General features: G+C 36.8%; 1 protein-coding gene across 2 annotated transcripts; it reads left to right on the forward strand.

Annotated features, from left to right (window-relative positions):
- The first annotated feature begins 1470 nt into the window (after positions 1–1470).
- LOC123666197 (putative nuclease HARBI1) lies at positions 1471–11089 on the forward strand. 2 transcript variants are annotated; one of them, XM_045600394.1, is made up of 4 exons: positions 1471–1646; positions 1771–2052; positions 2207–2500; positions 10934–11089. In XM_045600394.1, the coding sequence occupies exons 1-4, from the start codon at positions 1533–1535 to the stop codon at positions 11003–11005; spliced, it is 762 nt and encodes a 253-aa protein (XP_045456350.1). In that variant the 5' UTR covers positions 1471–1532; the 3' UTR covers positions 11006–11089. The 2 variants fall into 2 exon arrangements, 1 of the variants encoding a protein (XP_045456350.1); XR_006745167.1 differs by lacking the exons at positions 1471–1646; positions 1771–2052; positions 2207–2500 and adding an exon at positions 10256–10742.
- Positions 11090–21398: the final 10309 nt, after the last annotated feature.

Consider the following 21398-nt stretch of genomic DNA (forward strand, 5'->3'; position numbering starts at 1 on the left):
TTCCCTACGTAAACTTCAAATTTCTGGAGATAGACAGTCTTAGCATCAACCATTGCATAATGCTTTATTCCATATTTATTCGGCTTACTCGGCATGTATACCAATCCTGAAAATCTTCCTCTAAACGCAGGCAGCTGTTCATCCACAGTGACATATTCCGACACTGTGTAGTGCTTTCTAAAATTTTCATTTAGAATGTCACAAAATTGACGAATCGGGGCCAGTTTGTCTACATTTAGTCTAGATTGCCGAGAACTAGCGTCGTCAAAACGCAAACAACGTAGGATAAATAAAAGACGTTTTGCTGACATTGTGTCTGAAAAAAAACTATCCCAGTCCCATCATTGGCCCACAAATCTAGGAAATTTAAATGCGACGAACGTAGAACTCCGGACATTGCCAACAATCCAAAAAAAGCCAACATTTCTTCATAAATTACGTCTTTGACATCACCTGTCCTTTGGAATTTATACCGAACTGAAGATATATACTCATTTGTATGTTTCATTATCAATTCTATAATACTTTTATCAAAAAATAACAAAAAACAATCAGTCTTACTTTTCGCATCTCTTGCTTCTCCTTTTGAGCCTGGCAAATGGGTAACAATATTATGAGATCTTTGTCTTACTCTTTGGCTGGGAATAGTTTTGTTCCATTTAGTGTTCTTATCTCTACCCAAAAAATACGTAGATGAATCGGATGGTGGTTGGGATGAGGTTGATGTGGATGGTTCTTCAGTATCACTTATTTCTGAGTTCGATTCATGCTCTGGCTCCCAAAATGTATCTGCGTCTCCTTCTAGGCCCAAGTCATCGTCAGTCTCATCGAAAGCTTCTTCTTCATCTTCAAGAATCGCACTTATTTGTTCAAGTCGAAGACTCTGCCTATTTTGGGCCATGTTGAAATAATTCTGTAAAAGATAAATAACTGTTAAAAAAAACTTGATAAACTAAAAAAAGTCATCGTAGTTTATACGCATAGAGAAAATTCAAAACGTAAAAGCGTTGTGTTTACCACACAAAAACATAAAAAATTACACAATTTCGTATTTTACACATATATCTATAATTATGTACAGAGCGGTGGTAAATAGTTAAATATTTTCGAAATTGACATTATAAGATGAAAAAATGTTTAAAATCATGATATATAAATATTTACTTACCTAAATTTAAACTACACTATTAGTCGCGCGGGGTCGCCGCGACCCCAAGCCCCTCCGTGCAGTGCGTGCGATCAACTCCGTGGCGCGGGCGACACTGATTCGAGTGCAGACTAAAGAGTTAGGAAGCTAGCAAAAAAATCGGGTTGCCAGCTTCAATAGCTAAAAAAATAACTTGAAAATCACTTTGGTCGCGGCGACCCCGCGCGCCTAATTAAAGGTTAAGCAGTCTCAGAGCTAGGAGGAGAAGAAGAATATGAAGAATTACAGAGGAGAGAAGATGAAGAATTACAGAGTTCGCTTTAATCCGCTACAAAGTTTATCGGATGAGGAATTTAAACTTAGATACCGATTTAGTAAAGATAACATGAGTCGTATCATAGAAATAGTGAGACCTGATATCCAGGGCGATACTCGAGGTGGCAGCATACCTGTAGAATTGCAAGTAATGGCAGTAATCAGATATTGGGGCCGTCATGAGGTAAATCGCCTAATTAGTATTTTTTCAAGTTTTCATATATTTTTGCTATAAAGGAGTAGATTATAATGAAGATATTGTACCTTACTAATGTTTACTATATGTATGTACCTAACTATATTTTCAGATTCAAGAGGACAACGCTGACATTCACGGCATGAGCCAGCAGATTCTGTCGCGCTTGTCCCGCAAAGTGGCGATAGCCTTGGCTTCGAAAAGCTCGCGTTATATCAAAATGCCGTCAAATATATCGGAAGAGATTAATGCGATCCGAAAATTTGAAGTCATTTGCGGGCTTCAGGAAATAACTGGTGCTATAGACTGCACTCATATTAAAATAAGGAGGGTTGGTGGAGATGTGGGCCAATACCATGTAAATAGAAAAGGCCATTATTCTATTAACACCCAAGTAAGTGTCCTCACTTAATATTTTATTTTCCACTTACATTACTTTCATATACTGAAACAGACGCGGTACATTTTAGTTTATTTTGAATTTTTTTAATTAAATACATGCTTACATAATACATACATGCATAAGCTTCAAACTTAATTATTCACAGGTTGTCTGTGATGCAGATATGAAGATCTGTGACATTGTATGTCATTGGAGGGGAAGTACACACGATGCCCGAATTTATAGGGAAAGCTCTATTAAGAGGAGGTTTGAAGAACAGGAGTTCATTGGGAAGCTCATAGGGGATAGTGGTTATCCACGTACCCCTCATCTTATCACTCCAGTACTGACACCTAGAACTGAAGCAGAGCGACAATTCAATCAACGCCATATCCCGACCCGTAACATTATTGGAAAATGTTTTGGAGTTTGGAAGCAACGATTTCGGATATTGTTGGAGGTAATGAGGGGTTCATATGAGAACATTATAATAATAATAATAATGCTTTATTCATAAAAATATTTACATATAAAATAATGAGTTCCCTGGTTCTTGTGATAGGCAAGGCCTGTGCCACAATGAACCAGTGTGCTCTTCCATTATTGATTTCTAAAGCAATCTTTAAATTAACTAATATACCTTTAAGCAAACTAGACATAATCAAAAAGTAAAAAGTAAAATATAGTACAGGATAAGGTGCATTTCTATGTGTGCATATGTGTATGTGTGTATGTGTTTGTGTGTGTGTGTGTGTGTGTGTGTGTGAGAGTGTGTGTGAGAGTGTGTGTGTGTGGGTGTGTGTATGAGTGGTGTGAGTATGAATGTTTTTATGTCTGCGCAATAAAATTGTTTAAGAAGTGCATACTAACTCCAGCATGCCTTGAGGAGATCTTCAGTTTTTTGGTAGTCCAGCGAGGACAGCCACTTGAACACAATCGCTTTAAGTTCTTTCAGGGATAGAGTATAGTAATTTAATATTCTATTAGCCCGATTGTACAAATAAATGGACAGATAATTGCTCTGTTTTCTAGCCAGAGCAGTGCGAACCTTGGGAAGTACAATAACATTCCTAACCACGCGCTTACCGCTGCTCACACTAGGTTCGTACGGCGTGTACTGATGTTGACGAACAATAGACTGCATTATGAACAGTTGCCTAACAGTTAATACTGAGCAATTGTTGCCCGAGAACTTCTTCGCTACGATGTAGATGTGGCAGCCCTCAGCGAGACACATTTAGCGGAAGAAGGGGAACTGGTGGAACACGGTGGCGGGTAGACTTTCTTCTGGAAAGGACTCGCTGCCTCAGAACCGAGACGGTCAGGCGTTGGATTTGCGATTAAAAACAGGCTTGTCAAGCAACTCGAAGAATGTCCTATTCACATCTCGGATCGCGTTACCACACTGCGTCTACATCTTGGAAATAACAAATATCTAAATGTCATCTGCGTCTATGCACCTACCTTAGACAAGTCTGATGATATTAAAGATAAGTTTTATGAGGAACTTGCAAAATGCATCAAAAGCGTAAGGCCTAGAGAGCAGATTCTTCTGTTGGGCGACTTTAATGCCAGAGTCGGACGGGACTACGATGCATGGCCCAAGGTTTTGGGTAGGCATGGGGTCGGGTGCATGAACAGCAACGGACAGCTATTACTGAGTCTTTGCGCACAATTCCAACTTGCCATCACTAGTACAATGTTCAGGCTTCCCGCTAAATATAAGAACACCTGGATGCACCCAAGGTCTAAACACTGGCATCTAATTGATTACGCTATCGTGCGGCAGCGAGATGTTTCCCAGGTCCAAGTCACCCGCGCAATGCGTGGTGCCCACTGCTGGACTGATCATAGGCTTGTTGTTACTAAGCTGCGTCTCCGACTCCAGCATCCTCGTCGATCTGGAAAACCTAAGCCTTATGCGAGTTTTAACGTGGACGGGCTGAAGGATCCTGTGACGAGGGAGAAGTATGCTCGCACTTTGGCCGCTGGATTACCATCTCTCAGCAAAGATGTTCGCCGAGTTGATTATGACTGGAATGCTCTGTCTTCTCATATTCTAGATACCGCTACATCTACTTTAGGTCAAAAAGTCCGAAAGTCCGAGGACTGGTTTGATGAGAATGACGGAGTCCTGATGGCGGCGATCGGCAAACACCGACGTCTTCTCCGACAACACCGTGGAGCAAACCGATGTGCGAGCACTAAGGAGATCAGACAAAGTGACCTGGAGCTTAGGCGACTATCTCGGGAAACAAAGGATAAATGGTGGCGGGAGAAGGCTTATCACATTCAGTGGCTCGCTGACACTAACCAGGTTGGAGAGTTTTATGGTGAGGTTCGAAAGCTAATAGGTAAGACCCCTTTTGCAAAAGTACCTATTAAGCCTGCTAGTGGCAAAGGTCTTCTCAAAAGCAAAGGGGAAATACTCGAACGTTGGGCGGCACACTTCAGCACTCTGCTGAATGTAGACAGGGCTGCTGACTTAGAACACATTCGTTCGTTACCTCAACTCCCAATATTTACTGAGCTGGATAAGCCATTATCGTGTGAGGAGATTGCTCTTGCCATTAATCAACAGCAAAATAGGCGTGCGGTGGGCATTGACTTTATACCAGGAGAACTGCTTAAGCACGGTGGTGATGAGCTGCAATTGGCTATCTGGGAACACTTTGATCGTATGTGGAAAGAAGAACAGGTCCCATCTACTTTTAAAGTATCACGCATAAGGGCCATATATAAGAACAAGGGTGACAGGTCCGATTGCGATTCGTACCGTGGTGTTTCACTTCTGTCGGTCCCCGGAAAGGTTTTTGCCCGTGTACTACTTAACCGTCTTATGAAGCTTTCTGAACAACTTTTGCCCGAGACCCAGTTTGGCTTCCGACCTGAACGAGGTACGTGTGAAGCCATTTTCTCTGTACGTCAACTGCAGGAGAAGAGCAGAGAGCAAGGTCGTAATTTATACCTCTGCTTCGTTGACCTTGAGAAGGCCTTTGACAGTGTGCCTCGAGAAGCCCTCTGGATTGTACTTGCGAAGATCGGGTGTACAGAGAAGTTTGTGAGGCTCCTGAGACTTCTACATGACGACATGGAGTGCTGTGTCGCTGTCAACGATGACCAGTCCGATTTTTTCACAGTTACCTGTGGGGTGAAACAGGGATGCGTCTTAGCACCCACACTGTTTGCGCTGTACTTTGCAGCTGTAGTACAGGAGGTCATACAATTAACCTCTGAAGGGGTCCGCATCCGTTTCCGTACGGACGGCGGTATATTTAATCTGACTCGACTGAAGGCCCGCACCAAAGTGTCGCATGCTCTGATCACCGAAATGATGTACGCCGATGACCTATGCTTTGTTGCAGAGTCCCCAGACGGCCTGCAGCTGCTGATGTCCGTTTTCGACGAGTCGTGCCGAAAATTCGGCTTAAAAATCAGTGTCAAAAAGACGGAAATAATGTCTTTAGATATACAAGGTCACGAGACACTGGTTATAAAACTCGGTGGGGAGGAGCTGAAGCAGGTCGACAAGTTCCGTTATCTGGGGAGCACAATTTCATCTAAATGTGACCTAGATGCGGAAATCAACAGCAGAATCGGCGCTGCTGCTGCATCGTTCGGCAAGTTGGATGCGAAAGCCTTCAGCTCCCATGATCTGAGGCTGGCGACTAAGATCTCCGTCTACATGGCTGTTGTGCTGCCCAATATCCTTTACGCTGCCGAAACATGGACCGTGTACCGCCGTCATATACAAACGCTCGACCGATTCCACCTCAATTGTCTTCGTAAAATACTCAATATTCGATGGTCTGATCGTGTACGGAACACTGAAGTGCTGCGAAGAGCCAATGTGGATGGCATTGAGGCTTATCTTATGCGGCGTCAGCTTCGGTGGTGCGGACACGTGTCGCGCATGGCGGAGCAAAGAGTCGCTAAGCGCATCTTCTACTCGGAACTTGAGGAAGGCAAGCGCAAGCATGGCGGTCAACTCCTCAGGTACAAAGATGTGCTCAAGCGACACATGAAAAATTGCAGCATCGACCCGCTGCAATGGGAGCAGCAGGCAGCCGGACGGCCAGAGTGGAGGGCGCTAGTTAAAGCTAGCGTCCAGAACTTTGAGGATAGGCGGCTCTATGAGCTGGACGCCAAGCGAGATGAACTAAAGGTTCGACCACCAGCGACTAGCTATAACTATGTTAACGGTGTGCTAGCGTGCCCGCTGTGTGCGAGGACTTTTACACACAAAATTGGCTACATAAGCCACGCGCGAGCACACCAAAGACAAAAACGGAGTTGAATGCAGTCGCCGTGGCCGTAATCGGCCGGGAGGAATATATGTATAACAGTTAATACTGAGCATTTCTTATACAATTCCACAGTAGGAAATCTGTAAGGGCTGTATGTCATAGTTTTAAGCAGTGACCTTTGAGCTCTCTCAACCAATATCATATGTGATTTAGAGGCACCCCCCCAGACAACCACGCAATAGCTTAAAATAGATTGAACTAAAGCATAATAAACGCTACGCAAAGTATCGAGGTCAACTACATCTCTGAGTTTCTTAAAAATCCAGATGAGCTTGCGAATACGCGTTGTTAATAATTCAATATGCTGCCGCCAGCCAAGCTTATCATCTATTAGAACACCCAAGTATTTGATCGTAGAGGATCTCAAAATAGACAAGCACGCACAAGAATCAGTCATAGACGGATGGCATGTATGGACCCTAAGTTCCACGTCAGGGGTACTAATTTTAGCAGTAGTAAATTGTAAAAACGTTGTCTTTTTAATATTTAATGTTAAGCGATTTGTCCGTAGCCAACTAGTAATCCTAAGTAACCCTTCCTGAGCCCTATCCCGTACATCCTCCCAAGTTGCTCCATGAAATACAACAGCTGTGTCATCAGCATAAGTAAAAACTTTGCCAGCAGTCAGAGTCATCTGGCACAAATCGTTAATATAAATCAAAAACAAAGTCGGGCCCAGAACACTACCTTGTGGTACTCCATATGTGACAGGTGCCTCATTGCTATTAATATTATCAATTTTGACTTGTTGTGTACGACCAGTAAGAAAACTAGTGTACATAGACAAAGCAGTACCCCTTATACCAATCCTTTCCAGTTTCTCCACCAGGGCTGGTGTCGAGAGAGTGTCAAAAGCCTTCGCTAAGTCGAGAAAGATACCGATACATTTATGCCCAGAGTCAATATGATTGGTAACATAGTCAGTTAAGTTGCGTACCGCATCTACAGTGCTTTTTTTGGGTCTAAATCCAAATTGATTATTAGACAGAATTTTGAATTTTTCTAAAAAGTTCATAAGTCTCTTATTTAGCATAATTTCCAATATTTTTGATAATGATGTGAGTACTGAAATCGGCCTGTAGTTTGTGACATCCTCTCGACTCCCACCCTTGTGGACCGGAGTTACTAGAGCCCTTTTGAAAACTTTGGGAAAAATTCCTTGTTCAAAACAAAGTTTCAATAGAATTGTAAGTGGAGGAACGATTATGTCCTTAGATAGCTTTAGCAATTTACTAGAAATCAGGTCGTAGCCAACAGCACAATTAGTTTTAAGGCTATTAATTATTGATCGAACCTCAGCTTCATCTGGCGGTAAGAAGGCCATAGAGTTAGGTAAGAATGGAGTTTTAGAAGTTAATAGGGTACTACTATAAGAGCGTTCGATGTTACTCGCTAAGTTACTGCCAATGTTTGCAAAATAATTATTTACAGCTGTCACGGCATTAAAAGGTTCATCGCCCTTATGTAAGAGTTCTTTAGGTGAAACTTTATTATTTGAGGTACCAACTATTTCTCTGAGAGCAGACCAAGTTTGTTTATTGTTACTAGCGTTTTGAATTAAGGATCTTTCGTATTGGATTTTTAGTTTTTTTATTAGTGAATTACAAAAATTTCTGTACCTTTTATAGCAAATTTTCATAACAGCATTATTAGGTTCTGCTCTGAGTTTTTTGTGCAACTTATCACGGTGGCGAATGCATCTAAGTATGCCAGGGGTGATCCAGGGCTTAATAATTCTTTTTCTACTAGGGATTTTGATCTCTTTTGAGGTACTAGTAATAGCAAAGGAAAGTTTTTCAACGAAAGAAGATGCAGCCAAATCGGCATCAGTGGATAGCGTAATAAATGAGAAATCGGTGTTTTTTATATAGTCTAAGGCAGCATCCAGATTAGTCCTAACATAGTAACCATCGCTAGGCAGTTTCGGGGTACCTAAAGATAAGCTAAAGCAAAACTGAGGCATGATCAGTAACAGTAGAATCCATTACAATGACAGTAGCATCAAATTTTGTTTTAATCAGTATATGGTCTAAACAATTATTAACTCTCGTTGGAAAGTAATGACCTGGAAGAAGTCCGAGTTCCGCCATTAGATTGAGATATGAAGAGCTATTTCTATCATTATTTCCGCGCTTGATGTCAATGTTCATGTCACCCAACAAAAATACGTTAGCAGAGCGAATGGGCCTAATAATACTGTCCAAAGAGTCAAGAAATGTATCTGCATTATAAAAAGAGGGGGATCGATATGTACATATAAGAACTATATCTGGATTTAGTTTTAAAACCGCAAAATTTCCACCATGTCCCTCCGGCTCCGAAAAAGCACAACGCAAACCATCCCTAACGTAGATAACGATAACATCATTCTGATTATGCAGAATTTTAGAAAAGTAATAAGTATAGCCATTCATAGCAGGCGGTGGTTTATGTTCACAAAGCCAACATTCTGTTAGGATAATGACGTCAGCCGTCACACTTAGTCTCGATAAGTGGACAATGAAATTGTCAATGTTCTTATAAATACTACGAATATTCTGAGTGATAATGTTTAAAGAATTATTAGTTGACGTATTAATAAGGTGGTTACATGACTCAGTATCACAGAAATGAGCTTCAGCTACAGTTAAATTATCAATGTCCTGAGAAATATTTTTCAAGACTGGATTAGGGAATGTATTGACTAATAGAACACATTTCACAATTCGTGGGAACCAAAACCGTACATAATTTATGAATATAAGCTGGGCTAGCAAAAACAAATGATGATATCAAAATAAAGCGATTCTTTATTTGAAAAACTGACCTCCAGAGTTTTATGAATTTTGTGTGTACATAAATTGAGGTATGTGTATGAGTGTGAGTGTTGTTTTGTTTATGTGGCGTTAAAATAAAACTAATTTTGCGCAAAACTATTGCTAAAACAAGTAAAAAAAATGTGCTTAAGTATATGTGTGCAAGTAAATGACAATTAGAGTTTATCACGAACAGTTTTGAAACCAGTGGTGCTATCAATACACAAATTAATACTAGTCACTTGTCCAGACGTAATTTTGACAGGTCTTCCTCAGAATCAACGCGAGTGTACCGTTCGTTTGTATCTCGGCGGAGGTATACTTTACCATAAGAGTTCCAGCAATATTTGTATGCATTATCATTCGCAAATTTGCGAGCGAGATGATACAAATGATGTCCTCGCGGCGTTAGACACTCGGATATATATATTGGTTTCTCAGGACCTTCTATTGAGAGGTGTTGAGTATTAAGTTTATTTGAGCTGTTATTACGGTTATACTCTCGGGTTTTCCTAATTATTTTATCTCTCTTTACAGCGCTCACAAGTTCAACAACAACTATGCCCGGTTTGTCCGATTTACTTTTCGTTCGAAAGATATCCTTTATATCTTGTTGCTGAACGAGAACGCCGACAACACTGCCAGTTTTTACTATAATATTGCAGAGATCGTCTTTGCCCTCTTTTTCTTTTTTGGGGATGTTTTTAAGCTCCAGTCTTGTTGAGTACATCGACCGTTCCAACGATTCAATCTTTGACTCCAGTTGTTGGATATATTGTCGATCAGCTTTTCGTTCCTTTGATGCCTCATCCAATTTTATTTGTAGCTCGTCGTACTTTTTAGACACAAACTCAATCGTAGACATAATAGTGTTGTTTTGGGTAATTAATTCCTCCAATTTTGATTCGAGTGTCGAAAACTTGCTACTATTTTCCCTATTCGATTCGGCAAGTAGACCGCGAATTTCCTCCATAAATACACTCACACAGGAAACTTCATCTCTTTTACGCTTTCTTATATTTACATTTTCCTGGTCAATGGTACGGTTCCAGAAAGTCCAGGTGCGGATCGGTGCGGATCCAGAAAGTCCAGGAGCCGAATCCACGCTCTGACTCAGGTTAGTTACGTCCAAGCGTGTAGGGGTCGCAGGTGGTGTGCGTTTAAGTGGCATGATGGAGGAGAAATAGCAGTGATGTAATTATACTTTTTGTCTATTAAAAAGTCACAGGCGCTATGAAAGAGTCCAATGTATTAAGGTCGTATATAGTCTTAGTAAATTTCAGCGGCAACAAATAAGTGACAGTGGTGTAGCGGCTATGACACCCGCCCCAAGCCAAAGCTCCAGCCACTCTCGGTTCAAACCCCGACCGCGTTAACAAAAAATTCAAATTTTTCTTACAACTTTGGGGCTCCAAAACGCAGCCAGGCACGTCTCCAACTTCACGAGGGGCGAAGTCCGGGGCTCCACACAAAATCAATTTAGAGAAAAATAAAATATAACAAGCGCTAGCAACACGTCCTCTCGGTTTCGAATTCAAAGCGGAAGTGAACATTAAAACAACCATCATCGATTTGGCTATTATATTTAATGAAGAACAAGGTGTGTATTTTTGTTACAATTAGTTTTTAACAACTTTTTTTCTTTTACATTTATTTTCTGATAAATTCTCTAAGCTATGGCCCCCAGTCAAACGTAAAACATTAATCCGCCATCAGTTCAGGCCATGATTTCAAACTGATGAAGTATGAAACGCTTACTCTTTTTTAATTAATCTGTTTTTTTTTCCTCAGATACAGCAAATCTTCAAAGTACAGATGAAGAATGATACTCGTCAATATCGGTCCAGCCGTTTCAGATATTAGATGGAACAAACAGAGAGACAGACAAAAATTATAAAAAAATGTTATGTTGGTATAAGTATCATGTATGCATACATGTGAATTTAGTAAAAAGCGGTTATTTTAATATTACAAACAGTCACACCAATTTTATTTAGTTGTATAGATGACAATTATTAGAATACAATAATAACAATAAAACTCATTAATTTTCTTTTAATTTTCTTATTTTAATTTTCCAATTATTTTAATATTACAACTCGTTTTATTTATTTGTATAGATGACAATTTAATTAAAATACAATAATCACACTAAAACTCAATAAAATGTTTACAAAAAATCTCATTCATTTTCTTTTAATTTTCTTATTTTAATTTTCCAATAATCCTCTATTAAAGCCATTAATGTCTTTCTTCTTTCATGCAGCTGTCATTTATACATAATCTTACATTCGTGCGCTTCTTTATCGCAAAGCATGGCTTCCTCCCTCGCTTTCCTTGCCACCATATAAATTTCATGTTCATGATTGGTCTTACAGCAGTTCGACTTTAATCTGTAAAAACAAAATTTATCTAAACATTTGTATAAAATGTATGACTGCTTTTTGCATCTTAATATAATTGCTAATTAATATATGCCCACAAAGGTCTCTTTATTAACCATAAAAAAATCTATCTTTATTCTTTTTAATGCATATAAATTTACGGGCAACAGCTTGTATATATAAAATATTTGTAATATAGAGCACTGAGATAAAAATTGTTGTAAATAAACATACTTATTTATTTTTCGTTTTTTTTTGCTGGAGTCGATCCTGAAGGACCTGGCCTGTCATGTATGGGAAGTGAGACCTGACTACTGGCTGGCTGGGATCATCAATTTTTTGTGGCTAAAAATATAATAAATCAGGTCAATACAGGTGCTACTTTCGTTGACAATAACTAGGTAGTAAAGAAATAAAAACAAATTTTAATCACGGATTGCTAATGTGTTGAATTATTATTTACTAGTGGAGTGCTGCTAGTAAATAATAATTTAACAAAACCTCCTCCCAAACTATCTTTTTAGCGGCATTCGAGTTCGTCGTTGTGTCTTTTTTTTTTCGATAATATGTGCTCTTTCGAGCACAAGCGTTCTTAGCAGTTACTAAAAAGAACACATTTGTTGTTAGCCTGTAAGCATTCAGGCATATATTAATGTTATTACAGGCACTACAGCATTTGTTTACAAATATAATAAGTATACAAATACCTTCTCCATATCACTCCAATTGGTAGATCGCATTCTTTTATTGGCTTGCTCGGGGGTGTCCATCACTGAATAATTCTACAACGACTAATAAGTACACGTGAACACATAACACACTAATAAGTACAAGTAAGTACAATATGCTTTTATTTTATGCAAGTACTCAATCCTTTGCATACGTATGTTCGAAGACTCTATAAGAACCTTACGGTTGTTTTCTGTTGGTTTCCAGCGGAATCCCAAATTCCTAACTATACGTCGAAGACTCCGCTCCGAACCTTTAAAGTTAATATCTTCTTCCAGTTTTTTCTTCAACTTCTCAACAGTAGGCAGTTCGTTGTTCACATTGTGAAAATTGTGTATAACTCTTTTTATAACACCTTGGTCAAAATTGTTTATGTTAGTGACAGGTTTCGTTCTTAAACTTTTTTGCCAGGTGTCCTAAACACAGTAAGTAAATCAGAATTATTAGCTTCAGTGGAGATTTTTATTACAGTAGCAACTGATACCTTTGTAGCCATTGCTGTCCGTTTTTGAATTTTTCTTAAATCAGTAATTAAAGTGTTTATTTTTATGGCAATGCCACCATCAACTTCGCTTTTTAATTGACTTAGAGAGTCAATAAATCCATCTGTCTCCATTTTAAGGTAACAATGCACATCATATATCATTTTTCGTGCCTGTCTTTTTAAAACTTTATTATGTTTAGGCATTTTTATCAACCGAGAAAAAATTCCACAAATAAAATAAACTTAAAAACCTAATACTATTTTAACGAAATAACAAACAAAACAAAGTTCAAACAAAAACACCAACTTAATAACGAAACACTCAACAGCGCGACTGTGCTTAAGAAGTAAGCGGGACGGACGATGATTCGGTGCGCGACGCAAGGAACGACTACCATATTTGGTACTTCTGAACAGTAACGGTCAGCGCTATACTTTCGTGCCGGGACCTATACTACTATTAAAAATAAAAGATAAAAAATTATTTAGATAGAAATTCCCGCTATAAAATATACCATAGAGTAGAATAAATATTAAAAGGAATAGAGAACCATCTCTACCCAAAAAAATGCCACCCTAATTGAAGCGACGCCACTGCCATCTGATATTTGGTTCAAGTAACTAATGAATGTCAAAAACCTATATATATAGGTATACATTATAGATAAATGACAATGGTCTAGTGGGTACGGGCTCGGCCTCTTTAGTGAGAGGTTTGGGTTCGATCCTAACCGGGTCAGGGGTCTGAAATAGGTTTTTCATTATGTAAAAATTAACAAAAAACAAACGATTTATTCTCTATTTTTATTATATTTTTTATGTTTCTTAAAATATAAATAAGCTAACAACTTAAGTTCATCATCACTGTTTCATCGTATCTTATTTTTCCCTTAAGTATGCGATTTATACACCAGCTATAAATTAAAACTTTAATAGTGATGTCCACAAAATAGGCTTTTAAATCTGCTTGATGTGTGGTACACGTAAATGGATATTTTATGAGTGTGTCACACATCATTTTTTGCAGGCCATATTTTGGTACATCTTTTTTTTGAAATGAACATGTAATACTTTGTATTTCCTTGAATACCTCTATCACATTTTTATTCGGATAGCATAACCATTTATTTCTTTTGTTAAACTCTTTTGCTCTTATTAACGCGTTTTCTTCAACTTCACATTTTTCATTTAAATTACTTTTACAAATTTTACATAATTTGGTTATTTTTCTAAAACATTTGGCAACAACCCAGCCACAAACATAATTACTTTGACCTTTGTCTTCTTCTGTTGTTGAATGTAAGGTTTCTAAGGTTAAATGTGAAGTTGTCGTTTTTGTCTTCGGGTGTATCAGAGCTAGGCTTTTCTGTGAGAAAGAAATCTATTGTCTGGAGACACTTATTTTTATCTTCCTCTCAGTTTGATCATATGGAATGTGGCGCATTGTAGTTATTTAAAAATAGAGATTTATATGCACCTTCAAAGGCGATAGTATTTGGCGCCACATTTCTTAACCCATAGCTTCTAATATTCCCGAAAAAAAAATTCTATTGGGTCCTGATTAAGGTTACGCGTTAACAACGCGTCAAAAGAGTATTTTTGATTGAGGATTTTCCAAACATTTTGAATTCCTTCTAACATCGTAATGAAATTTGTAACTGATGGTACATTTAACTCAATAAATCTCACCTCTTCTTTAAATTTTTTTTTCTTTTAGAAATTTTACTGTTTTGAACATTTTTATAGCTTCTTGCCAGAGCAAATGGTGAGGGGAATCCTTTTTACACTTCCCCTAAATGTCTTCCCATTGGGGATATGAAATGTGCTGCTGTTTAGTGAGTCAAAAACTTTATCCAACAACCAGGGGAATTAGGTCACGACATTCCGGTGTCAAATCACCTCTAGCAGTCGCCGCAGCTCCGCTTTGGCTGAACACTTGAGCTGTAGGCTTTACCTTCATTTTATTAATTTTTTCCTTAATAATATGTTCGTCGGTAAGTCGATGTGCGACCCTTAATTCCCCATATGGCTTGTCAGCAGCATACAATTTTTCAAAATACTCCCACTTAATATTTTTTTAAATATTGAATTTGTCTGTACATATCAAATCTTTGTTTAAAAAATTATTCCTTATGCCCTTTACTAAATGTGGGGGATCGTAAAGAGGAATTATCAATTCATTATTAATTTTAAAATGATTAAACCGATATTCACAACCCCTCCGCATGTACTCTGACTTTGTATCCTCCACCAGACTATTTATTGCACTTACATTAACTGTGCCTTGATCACACACTGTGCACAAAACATGCAAACCAGTGGCTTGAATATTTTTAATTACATCATATACCATATGTTTTAGCTCATCTTTTCTTAAACCATTTGTAAAATAATAAGCCACTGGTTACTTGTAATTGGCTTTAATGCCTTTAATCATCAAGACTAACACACACACATCTGCAACACACACACAACACACGATCTGCAAATTTTTTAGAATCATTATTTGCAAAACCTTTTAATTCATCCTGACTTGCATCATACTGAATTTCAGGGATAATCGACATTTCATCGAAAATCAGCGAGCATATCTTTTTATCATCGTTGATAAGAGGCTACTGTGTGTTTAATTTTATCAAAAATTATCTTATTAATTGCTGGTCCTAATTTTACACATGATAGAAGGAGTTTTAAAGACTTTTTTGATGGAAGTACAGATTGCTTTAAAAGCGAGGAGTAGCATTTTGCACTTCTTTTAAAAAATGATAGTGACATAATTTTCTCTTCAATCGTAAAACGACGCCCTTTTGGATTTTTTAAGCTTTCTCTAAATTGCATCATCGTAAAAACTTTTGCAGGATTTGTCATATTTTTCGTAATTTTCTGAAAAGCTCTATTCTGGCTAATTTTTTGTGCGTTTTTTAGCTTCAGTTTTCGAAGCCTCAAAATTTCCTGTTTTAAGTTCTTGATTTCTCTTGGGATTTCTTTATGTGCAAGTTTTTTACCTTAAAAAAATCTATTTAAAATAATGTCAATATTTATTACTTGACTCTTACTCAAGAAAATTGTTTCACCCAGACAACATCTATACAGGGTTACAGGAAAAGTCGACCTAGATCCGTTAAGGGCGTGTAGTACACACCATTTCTGAATGATTTTACTATGGAACCCCCCATCTTAAACTTAACCGTTTTCGAGATATTCGAGTTTTAATTTTTTTTTTTTAATGAAAATGCCCAATTTTTCGGCTATTGAATTGAATATTTTGAATTTTTTTGACTCTTATGATTATTTTTTTGGTTTTTTACATGAAGAATGAGATGCTTAATGACCTCAATGACTAAAATTGCACGTAAGTTAACTAAATGGGTCGTTGTAGACGATCGAAACTTAAGAAAATAAGTATAAATTATAAAAAAATATTTTCTCTTCTAGATATCTCAAAAAATTATTATGGCACTTGCTCTGCAGATGTGCTTAAAAACATCTACATTTTATCAGCTATCCAATGAGGTATAACACTCTAGGGTATTTATTAACCTTAAAGGTGAAACTTAGTTTCTAAAGCTACATGGCAGTCAGAATAAATAGCGCTTATTTAATCTAATTAATTTGACTTAAGTTCAGCATCATCACAGATCGTCGGTGATTGTAGTAAGCTAAATGAAACAATAAATCAGTTCAAAATAACATTTATTCACCTAATGTTTTTGAAGTTTATGTTCTACGTGTCCACCTCTATTTCGCACACATTTTCTCATTCTTTCATGTAGTCCACTTTTCACTCATCATTCATCATTACAGCCTATACAGTCCACTGCTGGACATAGGCCTCCACAAGTTTACGCCCAAAATAACGTAAACTCATGTGTTTTGCCCATAGTCACCACGCTGGGCAGGCGGGTTGGTAACCGCAGGACCACTTTTCACTACACCAGTGATTAATGTTCTTATGTCGTTAGCAGCATTAATTATCCTTTCTTTGAGAACTTCCACTGACAATATGGGGTTGGGCTCACTGTAAACAAGGCTCTTCACCATAATGCCACCACTCTGCCCCCATACACAAAAATCCATGGGGGTCAGGTCGGGACATCTGGCTGGCCAGGGTAAAGGCCCACCTCGTCCAATCCATTTGTTAGGATAGTTAGTGTCCAACCATTCCCTAACGCTGATGCACGATGTCGTCGGAATGGTAGGCATTGGAATTCCTACGTTCGATCTTCGTCTTGAGTTGTTGATACAGTTGTTGAATATTTGTATGCACCCTGACCTGGGCCGAAGGTCCGGTTGGCCTAGGTTTCGAGACCAGAGATGCCATGGACAGCATTTGTATAAAAGAAAAATAAGCATTGGTAAGCCTAGTGCTATAGCGGCGAAAGAGTATTTAGGACTGGAGAAATTATTGTTGAAGGAGTTCTGTTGTTCCTTCAGAAGTTGTTTCTGGACTTTGATTTGTTCTTTGATAACATTCAAGGAATCCAGGGGAACGTTTTTCACCATTATAGGGTGTAATTCAGGTGGGATTGGTTGTTTCAGTGCTTCAGGAGGACAGGCGTCTTTAATGTTCACTGTGATGATTGGATCAGTCAGGTTCGTCATTGTATGCTCTTCTGCGTTGAGGGTTACAAAAGCGGTGGAGAACTTGCATCCTGGTTTCAGGGAAATTATTCCGGAGCCGAAGATTTCTTCGTGTTTTATTTCGTTTCCGCATTCGACTACACATGGTGTCTTGAATCTTATCAAAAATATCCACTGGTTGTTTCCGATAGATTGAAAGGTGTCTACGTGTGCAGAGAAGGTGGTCAGCTCGCAATTAGTTGTTAGTTCCTTGCTGGACGATTGTAGAATGGAGATTTCGCATACGGGTCTGGAGTTGTAGTTATATACTGGTAGGTCCTTACAAACTCTTGTTTTTGTTGTAAACAGCTTGCAGGTTTTCAATAAACTTGTGCTGACGTAACGTTGTCGTGTAGTAGAAGCGGCAAGATATGTATGCTCAAGGAATAATAAGGTTGGATAATAGGAGGAGTTGTCATGTTTAATAGGTATAGAAAACGCGATAAAGATTAAATTTTTCTTTTTTAACTAAAGGGAATTCTAATATACAAGGTGTCCCAGAAATTGCACACCAGGCTGACACGGGAGGTAGATCGGCTTTAGATCTATCAAATAAAAGCAACGTGATCTCAGTAAAAGTTTTTTAGTTTTCGAGATATTGACACTTTAAGGTTTTTTTCGGAAAATCTCCACTTTTTGCCCTATTTTTGCCTGTTATGGGAATAAAAATACCTCTAACTTATCATTTTTTTTTCCTGGGCTACCACTACTAGTTGGTTGAGACAACCCAGTATTCGTTTTATTAAAAAGTAACACGACATTAAAAAAAATACAACTAAATCTTACTTTTTGTTTCAAAGCGAAAACCTTAACTAAAGTTTGGCTAGCGACTGTGAAAAAAAATGTACCAGATTGAGTCAGCAAATGTTCTTAAAAACTAACCTACTTAATGCTCTTTCAAAAATGGTATAACATTCTTAGTTTTTTTTTTACTAAAAATTGAATAATACCACGTTTTGTCATTGAAGTCGTACTACTTACGCAATACTTCAAATAAAAAATAATGCTTAATACAAAGTTAAGCCGACTTTTGTCTTTACTTACTACATTTATTTTTATTTGAGTAAAAAGGTATATTAATTTATATAAGTATATGAATTAAAACAAAATAATTAATAATTAAAAGATATTAAACATATTAATAGGATTACATTAGTATTACAATATTGATTACATTTTTTTTCTTTCTAAACATAGTTAATTTGAAATAAATTTACTTAACACATTTACTTAGGTATTAAATTACATAGGTACATTTTCAATGGCAAAAGAAAATAAAAAAATAAAACAAATCATTTGGTATCATATGGTCTTGTTCTATTTTTATGTACTATTAATTCTTTACCTTTATATTGTATTTTTACATTAGGATTACAATCTTCTATTACACTATATGGTCCAATGTACAAAGGATCCATTTTGTTTACATTTTGTTCATTCTTAAGTAGTATCATGTCACCTATATTATATGTTATAGGATTATTATAGGAATCATATTTACATTTTCTAATTTGTTTACTGCTAATTAAATTTTTTCTTGCATCATACTGTGATTTTTGAAGTCTATATCTAAGTTGTTGCGGATAGTCTTCTGGATTATACAAAGGCGCAACATCTGATGTTAAATTACTTGGTAAATTACATATTTTTCCGAAAACGAGTTCGTATGGAGTATATTTAGTTGATGTGTGTACGGTCGTGTTAAAAGCGAAGCACCAATATGGTAACCATGAACTCCAATTTTGTGGTTCATTGTCTGTTTTTATGCGAAGGAATGACATTAAATTTTTATGGGTATTTTCTAAGCTTCCTATTGACTGATGATGATACGCTGTCGAAGATATTTGATTGATTTTAAGAATTTTACACACTTCATTCATTACATTCGAAATGAACTCCGTGCCCCGATCAGATATAATGTTTTTCGGAATTCCATAGCGTAAAATAAAGTTATTAATGAAAGCTGTTGCCACTGAAATTGTATCCTTATTTCTTAACGGATAAGCTTCTACGTACTTACTAAGATCACACTGTAATGTGAGAATATATTTATAATTATCACTATCCTTACTAAAGGGCCCAACTAAATCTAAGTATATCCTATCGAAAGCCGAATATCCCGTATCGGTAAGGACCATTGGCTCTTTTATACAGGGTGTGGCGTAAATAGTGGTCCACCGTTAAGGGTTCGATAAACCAGGTAATTTACTATAACATATTATAATTTTATCCATTTTTACCCAAAGGTTCCGGAAATATTTTTATTTTTTTACGATATTTGTACCCCTTGTTACAAATTTGGTTGTAGTTTTAACAAATACCATTATTTTTTCATTTTGATTACTGGTAATTACTGCGGAAAACTAGAGCTATCGTTAAATAACATGTTTTTAATGTAAATTTAAGGCATTTGAAGAAAAAAATTGGTTTTACTCAACTTTAAACCCAAATTTTTAACATATCATGCTAATTCAAGAGCGATTTTTGTAAAAAAAATGTACTAAGCTGTCAGTGCCCATTCATTTAAAAACATGCCTACTAAATACCAATTTCAAAATGGTATCACAATAGCAGATCCTTTTGTTTAACAGAAAGATATCCAATTTTAATTGAAGAAAGGAAGATTTTCATTGAAATACATTTTAAAATTTAGTTGCATTAATACTTATGATTTTTGTAAAAAAAAGTAACCACACTGTCAGTGCATATTCATTTTAAAATATTCCTACTAAACACAGATTTTAAAACGATTTGCCATCCCATTAATAAAAAAAATATTGCAACTTTAATTGAAAAAGACTTAAAATTAAAATAAAAAATTACTACTGTTACAGAGTGATCTGGCCATGGCCATGCACATGAGTGAGTGGCCTAACCTGTAAATTAGGACAAGGTATTAAAAAAAAAACAAGTCATACTGTCATCGTTTATTATTATTCTTTGACATGATTACAGACACTCTAAAAATTACACCAAATGCTCGAAATGGCCCCCATTCGCAGCTATACATGCTCTGCAACGTCGAATATACAGTGTTTGTAATCATGTCAAAGAATAATAATAAACGATGACAGTATGACTTGTTTTTAACCGACTTCCAAAAAAGGAGGAGGTTCTCAATTCGACTGTATTTTTTTAAATGTATGTTACATCAGAACTTTTGACCGTGTGGACCGATTTCGAGAATTTTTGTTTTAATCGAAAGGTGGTGTGTGTCAACTGGTCCCATTTAAATTTATTTGAGATCTAACAACTACTTTTCGAATTATATCTAATAATGCGTTTTTATTTGACGCTTTTTTCGTCGACCTACGGTGTATTATACCGCATAACTTTCTATTGGATGTACCGATTTTGATAATTATTTTTTTGTTGGAAAGGGCATATCCCTAGTTTGGTACCATGATAAGAAAACTAGGATCTGATGATGGGATCCTAGAGAAATCGAGGGAAACTCCCGAAAATCCGCAATAACTTTTTACTGGATGTACCGATTTTGATAATTTTTAATTTAATCGAAAGCTAATGTTTATCATGTGGTCACATATAAATTTTATTGAGATCTGATAACTACTTTTTGAGTAATCTTTGATAACGCATAGTTACTTGACTATTTTTTCGTCGATCTACGTTGTATTACTCGTCGATGTAATTGAAGTCGGTTTTTTTTTTTCGTTTGTGAGCAAACACAATTATTTTTTAATGCCTTGTTCTAATTTACAAGTTAGGCCAAGATCACTCTGTAACAGTAGTAATTTTTTATTTTAATTTTAAGTCTTTTTCAATTAAAGTTGCAATATTTTTTTTATTAATGGGATGGCAAATCGTTTTAAAATCTGTGTTTAGTAGGAATATTTTAAAATGAATATGCACTGACAGTGTGGTTACTGTTTTTTACAAAAATCATAAGTATTAATGCAACTAAATTTTAAAATGTATTTCAATGAAAATCTTCCTTTCTTCAATTAAAATTGGATATCTTTCTGTTAAACAAAAGGATCTGCTATTGTGATACCATTTTGAAATTGGTATTTAGTAG

The sequence above is a fragment of the Melitaea cinxia genome, chromosome 25 (assembly GCF_905220565.1).
Source record: "Melitaea cinxia chromosome 25, ilMelCinx1.1, whole genome shotgun sequence".
Lineage (NCBI taxonomy): Eukaryota > Metazoa > Arthropoda > Insecta > Lepidoptera > Nymphalidae > Melitaea > Melitaea cinxia.

Bases quoted from the DNA above. Each gene is read 5' to 3' on its own strand.
- LOC123666197 (XM_045600394.1), top strand. From the start codon at position 1,533: ATGAGTCGTATCATAGAAATAGTGAGACCTGATATCCAGGGCGATACT. The intron at 1,647-1,770 runs GTAAATCGCCTA...CTATATTTTCAG, and splicing joins GATATTGGGGCCGTCATGAG to ATTCAAGAGGACAACGCTGA. The intron at 2,053-2,206 runs GTAAGTGTCCTC...AATTATTCACAG, and splicing joins ATTATTCTATTAACACCCAA to GTTGTCTGTGATGCAGATAT.